This window comes from Pelophylax lessonae (genome assembly GCF_965119305.1).
Source record: "Pelophylax lessonae genome assembly, chromosome: 1".
Lineage (NCBI taxonomy): Eukaryota > Metazoa > Chordata > Amphibia > Anura > Ranidae > Pelophylax > Pelophylax lessonae.
The window spans coordinates 127,958,978-127,970,694 of NC_138768.1; the positions used below are offsets into that span (position 1 = coordinate 127,958,978).

Here is an 11,717-nt window from a genome sequence, read left to right on the forward strand (position 1 = left end):
GGGTCACATATATGCAAATTTAATGCATTTGAACAGCATCCAATTCACATGACACAGCAAACCAGCAGCCTTCTCTATGGAGCTGGTTCACATATCTGTGGTCCGGCTGCAGTGCGCTTTTAAAAAGAGTATGGTGCCTTTTTCAATCCAGTTCAGGTGCGATTTCAAGTAAAAATTTGCACTTGAATCAGCAAAAAAAAAAACACAAAGAAAAAGCGCACTGAAACCACGGCCAGACATATGTGAACCAAGTCCAAGGGGTTATTATTTATAGCACTTGTGTGGCTAATGTGTCTACTGGCAACACAGTAGGGCTCCATTCACACAGCAACAAAGAGCGGCTGGAGCGCTTTACGACTCTAGCAGCGGTCTGTGCCCGGCTGATGTAGGGGGTGTAGCGTCGGATAATGCCTCCCATCGAAGAATGCATCTGACGGACTGCGCATGCACGGTAAATGACGTCACTCCAGCTGACTGCTCCGCTCAGCAGGGGTTGACATCATTATTGCGCATGCGCAGTCCGTCAGATGCATTCTTCGACGGGAGACTGCGGGAAGAATCGTTGGATTCTGCCTGACGATCACAGCGTCATAGCAGGATCGAAATTCTATTGGGCGGGCTATGGCTGGTCGCGCAGTTTGTCGGATGCACTATTCGACGGTAGATAGAGAGCGGAGGGGAGAGACTCTATTGTCAGATTCTGCCTCGCTCTCTGCACTATCTATGGGGACGGATTGGATTACAGAGTATTTATTCTTATATGAGAAATGGCGGGAATATTGTCTGATTAGAGAACACAAACACAGCTCTTATCGGGGCACTCCCCTTTAATGTGCCCCGATAAGAGCTGCGTTTGTGTTCTCTAATCAGACAATATTCCCACCATTTCTCATATAAGAATGAATACTCTGTAATCCAATCCGTCCCCATAGATAGTGCAGAGAGCGAGGCAGAATCTGACAATAGATTCTCTCCCCTCCACTCTCCATCTACCGTCGGATAGTGCATTCGATAAACTGCGCATGTCAGTGTCGTCACCGCCAGCACAGCTGATCGGAGCAGTCAGCTGGAGTGACGCCAGTAAACTGGATGCATTCTTCGACGGGAGGCATTATCCGACACGAGATGTGTAGCACGGTGTAGCATAACACAGCTCCCTTTATTTTTTTTTGGTTTTGTACAAACATTATGTAAAGTGTACAAAACATACAATTCAGCTGCGCTGCTGTACAGTTACATGGGATTTGGCACAGTGCGCTGCTATAAAATGTAGCATGTCTGCATTTCATCACAGCATGCTGCACCACAGCCCTAGGCTGCGTTGTAGTGTGAATAGGACAAACAATTGTTTCTTGTGTGCCCTTGCAGTGAAAAACATTTTACCATACCGTATACAGTCTGTCATCGCACATAGTGTGAATTAGCTATGTACATTGTGAGTGTGTGTGTGTGTGTGTATTCCAGCAAAAGATTGAGATTTTCCTAATGTTTTTATCTGTAGAATATAAAAATGTTATACTACCAGTAAGGATCAACAGAATGTATCCTACCGCAACATGTTGGGCATAGTTTGTTTCTTGTTCTCCTGCACATTGACTGCTATCTGATCTGGGGGGTTCTTGTTTATCCGTTGCTGCTTCTGGGGTCACCTCAGTTGGCCAGCTTTCCTGGTGTGCATCCACATTGGTTGTGTTTTGATTTTCATAGGAGGAATAGTAGTAGCTGTAATATTCTGCAAGATCAACAAATCTCATTAATAAAAAAAATACACGTTTGAGTATTCTTCTGTGCAACACAGAATTATTAATTGTACGGTGTTCTATGCAATAAGGTAAAAAACCTTCTGTGTGCAGAATACCCCCCAGCCCCCCATCCCCCAAATACTTACCCAAGTCCGATCTTGATACAGCGCTTTACACCAGAGCAGAGGCAGTTCCAGCAATCTCCCTCCTGGGCAGATAGATAGCAGCTGGAGCCCTCAGGAGCTGGAAGCAGGGCCTAGACATCCAATAGATGCAGACAAGGCGGGTAAGGAGCGACAAGACACAAAAAGATTCCAAGCTCTCCTTACCAACCAGTCTGCGACCAACCAAACTGAACGGTCTAACAATATGCATTTAAAACAGGGGTTTAGATGCACACATCTGCAAATACAGCACAAATAGGTTTGTGCTACGGGTCATGAGCGAGCCTGCATAAGTGCTCCCATAGAGAATGGTTTTCTATGGGAGCATTCCCTGAAGAGGAGGAAACAGAAGTGTAGGCGAGGGAACTAAGAGGAGGATCGGAGCTGCTCTGTACAAAACCTTTACACCGAGCAGGTAAGTATGGCATGCTTATTTATTTTTATAACTTTCTTATTTAAACTTTTTGTCATAAAATAGGCAAGAAATAACCAATACAGTGACAAAATAAAATATGATGCAACATTCCAAAAAGAGATCTTGAGGTAGCATAAATACCAGAAAAGCGATACAAAGTGGATAACATTGTCCAAATACATTTTCAAAAGACCGGGCGCAATCCAAAAAGGATAAGCTAGTCAGGCTAAATATTAATATCAATAACATGACAGCAGTAACAAAAGAGAAACAAAAAAAAAAAAAAAAAAAAAAAACCCACAATGGTCTGTTGCAGTAGAAGATGAATAAATTCCATAGTATAAAAAAAGTGGTACAGCTACCATCATTATAAAAAAGAAAAAAAGATAATATCGCAATGGTACAGAATGCCTGAATTACTCCACAAATTAGATCCTTCAATCTCTGATCGATGCTGGCGTTGCCAAAGTGAAATAGGCACTCTATTTCACATCTGGTGGGATTGTAGTGCCATTCAACCCTTTTGGACAAAAGTCCGTTCCATTATTCATCAAGTCACCACTTCTAGAGTACACTCCGGCCCAATTCCTACTCCACTATTCCACCGACCTACCTAAAAGATACCAAAAATCCCTCGCAACGCTTAACGCTGCCAAATCATGTATACCGGTGCACTGGACTTCAACTTCTATTCCATCTCTGAAGGAATGGTTCACTAGAATTAATAAAGTGGCAGAAATGGAGGGAGGAATTGATCCATATCGCCAAAGAGAAAGTTGACAAATACAACCTGACTTGGGCCGCTTGGGACCACCAGACCGATTCTTTTACACATCTGCAGAATACTACACACTGAATTGTCTCTTATTGTGACTTTAGGGAGAATGCGTAACTACAAACTTCTCTTTCTCTTTTCTCCAACCGAGGCCACTAACAAGCTATAGCTATGCCCCCCCCCCCCATTGTATTCCCTCCTTCTTTGCCCCCCCCCTTTTTATTTTTATTAAGTTCTCCTTTGTTTCTATGTCCAACATTATATTTTATGCCGATGTCTTGCTTTCATCACAGTTACAGGGACTACTAATTCGATGGAGGTGGTTTCCATCTTCGGGCGCACTATGCTCCCAATGGGAGCGCCCGAGTGGATCCCAAATCCGGCTATACAGACATTTCTTTGGTTGTCCACGTAACGCTGTTTTTGACTTTATAATACTATGGAAATTAATGATGTATAACCAAGGCATATTTGCTAATTTACTTTCATGTTACCTCTGTAATTGTTAATTTGTTATCCTTCTTATTAAAACTTTTTTGAAAAAAGAAGAAAAGGGGAGAAAAAAACACGACAAGAGAAGGGAAGAGAAAAGAAGCAAAAAGGGGTAAGGTTCAACGCACCCTCGTAAACCCTCATATGGGCTAAAGCAGTATTAGGGATATGGCTGTGAAAACACAAAAATACAAAACACTACAGCGCTGACACTGCCAATCCCATGGTTAGGAGATGTTATATAGCAGATAATAAATCAACTGCAAAAAGGTCTTATTCCTGGAAGTATGGAAATAAATGTCAAAAGTGATGTTTGGCTGACACTATTGTGCTTGTGATACTGCCTATTTCTGTGATACTAAAAGATAAAAGAACATGTAGTCCTCAATCCATTCAGACCCTTACAGAATTTGGGGGAATGGTAATACTGCTGTAATAAATCACCGCTCCGTCCAAATGGGACCGGGCACCTCAACAACTGCATGAACATGCAAAAATGTATAGTCTGTAAGATTCCCCCAGTTGGGGGTACTCCAGCAGAAAAGTTGTAACAGAGGACCATCAACAGTGTAAAATATGCAACAATTTTTTAAAGTAATGGCATGAAGTATAAATGACAAAAATTGAAGTAAAAATACCACCCAAACATCCAGTGGAAAACACAAAAATAACGTCTAGACAAGCACATAAAACGGGCCCCATTCACATACTCAGGCATTCCACTCAAAATATCGCTCATGTGCACTATAGGGTTTAGATGGTCAGAGCTTTGGATGTTGGAAATATCTGGGGATAACTCCCATTTTGTTCAGACCAAAGTTTCAATAGAACACAGATTCAGACTAAGTGCAGAGAGGTGTCCAGCTATGTCTAAAGCTGTATGACAGGAACAAGCGTCTTTAAAGTGTCAGTTCAAACATTAATCTTGGAGAGCTTAGTTCCACTAATGAAAAGCAAACAGGATGACAATGTAAGTAGGCCTCTGGTGTAAGATACCAGATCTTGTTGATCCCTGGGCCAGTCACTCCCTAGTCACAATACAGGGAGGCCAAGTTCTTAACATTGTGGATGGTAGGTCCCAGTTAACAGAGGTAATTCCGGTCAGTCAGACACTGTAAAGGCTGGCTACACTACAGTCACCGTGGGTTGATGTGGGGCAGCAAAGAGTATCAGAGTATAGGTATGGTAAATCCAGAGTACCATGGGGTAACTCACCTGTCTTCCAGACCCGACCATTCTCCTACCTTTGCTGTCTCCCCAATCTTACTGTCACTCCAGGACGTCTTGACACATCTCTTTAGACAGAAGTAAGTGTCCCACGTGTCCTGACAAAGTCTGAATCTGTGTTCTATTGAAACTTAGGAAATAATAGTGCAGCGCAATCCTATATATAACAACCACCAATATGATGATAATCAATAATAAATATAAATAGAATAGTAAAAAATAGACCAAAGTGCAGAGCCAGATAACCGTGGAGGATAAAATCCTTTGATGCAGATGATGGAAATGAGAGCCCAAACAGACTGGTAAACATTCAATACAGTGTGCCTTCTTAGCTCAAAAGTTCCCACCACCAGGCATTCTCTGCCTCTAACCTTATGACAAAGACCCTGCAGGGTCAGACAGCTTATCTCATCTACTCTCAGGGGACACAGCTTCCAAAGGACATAGCTTACAAGCTATGCAAGATCTTCTCAGCAAGATGCGATAACTGGTCAATATATCAATTCTGGAACACCTCCCGCGATATGCAAAAAGAATCAGACAGGATCTAGTGCTCTCTGCTTACTATAAGCTTTAATATTACAGTAAAAGATGTGCACTTACATTGTAACCTGATTTAAAAGCGGTCAAATTGCAGAGCGAGCAGCGTGCTGTGTTGCTTGCTGGTACCTCATTAAAGATGGCTGCGGATCACATGACCTTCCCCCCGCCCATCGTAAGGACTTAACGCGTACGGGGGGAAGGTCATGGTCATGGGGAAGGCAGAGAATGCCTGGTGGTGGGAACTTTTAAGCTAAGAGGGCACACTGTATTGAATGTTCACCAGTCTGTTTGGGCTCTCATTTCCATCATCTGCATCAAAGGATTTTCTCCTCCACGGTTATCTGGCTCTGCACTTTGGACTATTTTTTACTATTCTATTTATATTATTGATTATCATCATATTGGTGGTTATTATATATAGGATTGCGCTGCACTATTATGTATGTCAAAGGTTTTTCAGGTTGCCCTTGAGTGTCAGCTGCTAGTCCATTCTTTCTATATTTATATGTTCAGCGCTGAATTTTTCTTTATTTTAAGTACAACTATTGAAACTTAGGTCTGAACAAAATGGGAGTTATCCCCGCATATTTCCAACATCCACAGCTCTCACCATCTAAACCCTATAGTGCACATGAGAGATGTTTTGGAATGCGTCAGTATGTGAATGGGGCCGGTTTTATGTGCTTGTCTAGACAACATTATTTTTGTGTTTTGAACTGGATGTTTGGGTGGTATTATTACATTCAATTTTTGTATTTTATACTTCAAAATTGTTGCATATTTTACACCGTTGATGGTCCTCCGTTACACTCTTTCTTCTGGAGTACCCCCCACTGGGGGATCTCACGGAATATACATTTTTGCCTATTTCTGTGGACTGGGAATCCACATTCTGAAATGCAAAGGGAGGGAAAGAAAAGCACCAAGCAGGCATTGTGTAGCACAATTTATTATGATAAAAATACAATATGAACTAAAAAGAGGCTGTTGTAGGCGTGGCTTGCTTTGAAAACACGTCCCATTGGCTCACACCACAGACAGGCTGACAGCTTCAGTTCATACTCATGCTGAAATCACTTATCCTGGGCTGACATTCGATCAGACCGACAATCACAGCAACCATGGGTTGCCCACTACTGGCTTCCTGAGGACGGATTCTAGGGACACCAGGCTCCTTCCCCACGACTTACCGGTTTGTCTCGCCTCGGATTCGGATTACAGCTACATGCCCTCACTCAGGACTTTCCCCTACACCGCCATCTATCATCTCCACCCCCATCTGTTTGTAAGTGCCATTTTAGGTCATATTGTATTTTATCATAATAATTGTGCTACACTATGCCTGCTTGGTGCTTTTCTTTCCCTCCCTGCATTAGGGATATGGCTGTGGTTCCAAAAAGGTGCCAAGGACGCCAGATCCTATTGAGTCATGAAATCAAATTATTCAAACAAGCATGTTTATTATTTTAATTTAAAAACAATTGAAGGTTTAAAAGGATAAGTACAACCAAAGCTCCTATGGCTGTACTTCTCCCGTGGATCACAGATCGCTGTTTTGGCTGATGTCACAAATCTGGTCCAGGCTCTGCAAAGATCGTGATCATATGGTCAGAATCTGCCCACATGTCTGGACTGGCACTCGGCTCAGCCTCTCACCAAGCCACCGAGAGCCCAAGCCAGCCACTCCCATCCCCTCCACAGCCCAGCGCTCACTGGGGGGTTTGGACACAGTGCAGACAGCGGTGACTTAAAGTCACCAGCTCTCTGCTCGGGGAGCCCTGAGAACACAGAGATTAGCGGTGATCAATCGCTTGGTTCTCAGCCTTAGAGCCAGCAGGGGACAGATACAGCATCCACCTAGGTACATTTGAGTTTTTTGAGGGAGGCAGAGACTGGGCTGGATGTGGACCTTTGCATGCCTTTATTGGGCCTTGGGGCACTTTTCCTTCCACTGATACGAGGCACGTATCCTCCTACTGATACCAACGGCGGTGCACTGATCCTCCCACTGACACCAACGGCGGCACATTGATCCTCCCACTGACACCAACGGCGGCGCACTGATCCTCCCACTGACACCAATGGTGGTGCACAATTTTCCCACTGACACTAATGGTGGGGCACAATTCCTCCCACTGACACCAATGGTGTAATTGTTTTTACTCCCACTAATCATCAAGCCTATGGCATGGTATACTTTCACTGATTCTACTCCCACTGGAAACAATTCCCCCCCCGAATAGTGAAGGGCAGTAAACTGGCACTTTCTTTTGAAAGTTTGGAGATCCCTGGTTCAGCACAAAACTTTGCCAAAAATACTCCAAAAAGGTATGTACATGAGCTTTTCATACACTCCCACTAAAGTCTATGAGGCCAAAAACGCACTATGCTGCACCAAAAGAACTGCTTACACCTTTTCAAAAATTTCACTGCACCATATTGCAAAGTTGTGAAGAGGCGCCATAGAGAAACATGTGATTTCCATTGCTGTGCATGGCAGCATGACCTCAGAAACAGGAAAAAAAAAAAAAAAAAAAAAAAAAAAAAAATCACACTAGTGTGAATTGAGCCTTACACATTCTTAAAAATAGGAAGCAAGTCTCTGCTTACCTGACCAGGCAGCGTAATCATCTGTTTGCACTTCCTTGTCAGTCTGTACAGATTTATTACGCTCATGGATTTCTTGACATAAATCTTCCACCTGCCAAACAAAAATGTAAGTGCTGAAAACTTTGAAAAAGTAAAAAATACTTTAAATGTATTGAAGTGGTACAAACAGAAGCATTAAGTTGAAAAGAGAGAATGTGAGTTTGAATTTTGAACCATTTAATGTGGCATTTCCAGGATAAAACTGCTCTCTGCAGGACTCCTAAAAGCAGAACAAGGCAAACATTTTTTCCCCCCCCATTTTGGATAAAGTAAGGTAGGGTTTTTTGTTTTTCCATCTCTGTCCCATTCATGACAACCACAACCTTGGGATTTTCTTACTTTCACTCTCAATGATGACGGCAAACAGGCAAAACAGAAGTGGCTCTTCCTAACTAGGGCACAGATACCATTTGTGGCTCTAAAAAGAAAAAAAACAATATTTCCACTTTAATTGGAGCTCCACCCAAAAAGGGGAAGCTCTGCTTGCTGCCCCCCCCCCCCCCTTCGCTTCCACATTTGGCACCTTTTGGTGGGGTGGAGCAGGCTGGCTTTCAATTTTTTTCTGAAGGAGCCTTGAGCTCCGCTTTAAAGTGGATGTAAGCCCTCGCATATACCCAGTAGTGATTGAGAGATTATCTGCAATGCCGATATATCGGGGGCGATCTGCACTTCCCCCGATATATCGGAATCGGCCCCTGAGGTTACCAATATTGCCGATATTTTGGAAAGTGCTTGTACCGGAGTAATGCCTGCAGCTACAGGGTATCACCCCAGTACCGGCGTCCATAGCCGACGGTCGGCTGTCTTGTAATGACAACTGATGCGGCAAAGAGGCTGCTCAGCTGTCATTACAAGGAGTGGGAGGGGACGCCCCCCCCCCCCCGGGACGTTCCACCCCCCCCCCCCCCCCCGTGGCTCGCCCGGGTCTCCCGTCCCACTGAGATACCCGGGCATCCTACAGAAGACCCGACCAAAGCCACATTCGGCTCTGATCGGGTCTCCATGTAAAAAACCTGGAAGTGATGTCATGACATCACTTCCAGGTACTCAGCGGCAAATCCAAAAAAATGTTAGCATTCAAAACAGCCATGAATGCTTTTAGGTGCCAAGGAGGGGTTTGGGGTCTTTTAGACCCCCAGATCCCTCCACAACAGTACCTGTAAAAAAAAAAAAAAAATGTCTGAAAATACCGGCCGATACCGATATCCAGTGACCAAAATATCGGTATCGGCAATAAAAAAAATGATATCGGTCGATCACTAATACCCAGTGAAGTGAACGATGTCAGATGTTACACAGAGATGAAACAAATCTCACTACGTATGTTTTACATGTATATATCTGCTGTCTTTAACTTGCTATATTCTTTACAAAGTGCACATCGTGTTAGTATTTGTTCTTCCTGTTTCAGCTGTAGGAGTGGAGTCCTGACATACACTGTGTGACAGCTGACTGGAGGAAAGGCACCCCCCCTCCCCCACTCCACATAGGTAGAGGAAGGAATGTGTGTGCAGAGCTGTGCTGTGAAAAGACCAGCTATCTGCTAATCTATTTATAGCACCATCCCTGACACCAATTTTCAGCTGCTTTTATCTCCAGTGTCTGAGAACTTGTCAGAAGTTATCAAGCTGATAACAGAGGAACAATCACAGGACTTAGAGCTTTGGAGAGAGATAAGTAAACACTACAGATATATGTGCCCAGGTCAGATTTCATAAATCAGGTTTACATCCACTTTGAAATGTATGTCAGGACATAAACTAAAACTGCAATATAGCTCTAATATTTGCACGTGTTTTATCACTTCGAAGATCCTGCAAGTACAAAATAATCCCTGCTGATACACCAAAAACGCACTCAGCTTTTAACCACTTCAATACCAGACACTTTTACCCCTTCTTGCTTAGGTCAATTCTCAGCTTTCAGCACTGTCACCTTTTGATTGATAAATTCCTCAGGCCTGCAACACTATCCAAATAAATTTTTTTATTATTTTTTTAGACCAAGCTTTCTGTTGGAGGCATTTAGAGTCGGTTCACACTGAGGCGACACAACTCCTTACTACTTCGGGGGCGACTTGTGCATTACTATGCACCACGACTTCGGAGCAACTTGCAGGGACTTCACATAATGGAAGTTTATGCAAGTCGCTCCGAGGTCGCCCCGAAGTAGTACAGGACCCTTTTTCTAAGTCGGAGCAACTTGTGTCGCTCCTATTAGAACGGGTCCTGTAGCGGTCAATGGACTGCGACTTGTCAGGCTGACATGTCGCGCTAGTGTGAACCGACTCTAAATCACCACTGTTTTTTTTTTTTTGTTAGATAAATGACAAAATAACAAAAATGTGAATCCCCCCCCCCCCCCCCACACACACACACACATTTCTTTGTTTCTGTTATAAAAATTTGTACATCAATCTTCATAAATTTAAGCCAAAATGTATTCTGCTATTTTTTTTTGGTAAAAACAATCCAAATCAGAGCTTATTATTTAGTCTGTAGAAAGGTTTTAGATTCTACAAACAATGGTATTTGTTTGAAAATCCATCAATCCTGATGGCCCATCTCATTTCTTGAGGCTCGAAAATGCCAGGACAGTACAAATATCACCCCATACATATGACCCATTTTTGGAAAGTAAAACGCCCAAATTATTTAGTAGGAGGGATGGCAAATTTTTTGAAGTTGTAATTTTTTGGAAATTGAAGACATGTTTTCACATACTGTGACCAGACCATCGGTCACTGTACTGCTCTGGGGAGGTGATCAGGATTTCTTTTCACAAGGATAGCTTTTACAGTGATGATCACAGTTATCAGCAATCATTTTTGTGAATGGAATCCTTTCATATGCCTTGTGTACTTTTGTGATAGCTGTGCATGGCTACAGCTATCACATGGTACAGGTCCACCAATCACAGAGATTACAGTAATACACAATGCATGGCTGCTAATGAAAGCCATTGTGCACTACAGACATGTGATTGGTCACAGCAAACACATGGTACCGCAGCCAGCCCAGTTCTCTGATTGGCCAAGGAGGAGAGGAGGCGACATGACATCTATTTTTTTATATACTTTACTGCCTCTTTAACAGACCAATAGCATTCAGGGAACCCCAGGGTCAGTATTATATTGATGGCAATCAGGAAAGGCAGTGTATGCCTGTGGCTGTGTTGCAGCACCAGGTCCTTGGATCAAATGCTAGACAGGACACATCTGCATGGAGTTTGCATGTTGGCCCTGTGCGGGTTTCTTCTCACACGCATAGACCTGGTGATAGATTAATTATTACCGGTATGCATGTGAGGTAAGGACCTTCAATTGCAAGCTCCTCAGGGGCGGGGACTGCAGTGAATGTACTGTAGGTAAGTGGTCTGTGTGGGGCCTGACCTGCCTCCTGAGCTCCTGGTTGGTGCTCTCTGCAGTCTGGTGCAGTCTCTGACTGAGGCTCAGCTGTCTCTGGATCTGGCACAGCTCCTCCTGACAACTCCTCAGCTCCTCCTCCAGAGCCTGGACTCTGCGGCACAGCGCTGGCTCCGCACATTGGGCTCCGCGCTCCTCCTCCTCAGTTACCTGGGCGGAGACCCCGCCCTCCAGACATGCCTCTTCTTCCACACTTGGCCCCTCTCCATACTGGGCCATAACACCTCGCACACAATTCACATCACTAACCGACACCACTGCTTCTATGAAGCCAATAATTCCTGAC

General features: G+C 43.7%; 1 protein-coding gene across 1 annotated transcript in view; it reads right to left on the reverse strand.

Annotated features, from left to right (window-relative positions):
- The window catches only part of AGGF1 (angiogenic factor with G-patch and FHA domains 1), a 139,953-nt gene extending 128,271 nt beyond the window's left edge, over positions 1 to 11,682 (reverse strand). Inside the window, exons 1-3 of the mRNA XM_082275665.1 lie at positions 11,399 to 11,682; positions 7,969 to 8,059; positions 1,551 to 1,732 (exon numbers count right to left, since the gene is read on the reverse strand). Coding sequence (XP_082131791.1) covers positions 1,551 to 1,732; positions 7,969 to 8,059; positions 11,399 to 11,650 — 525 coding nt within the window. The 5' untranslated portion in view covers positions 11,651 to 11,682. The remainder of the gene's footprint in view (positions 1 to 1,550; positions 1,733 to 7,968; positions 8,060 to 11,398) is intronic.
- Positions 11,683 to 11,717: the final 35 nt, after the last annotated feature.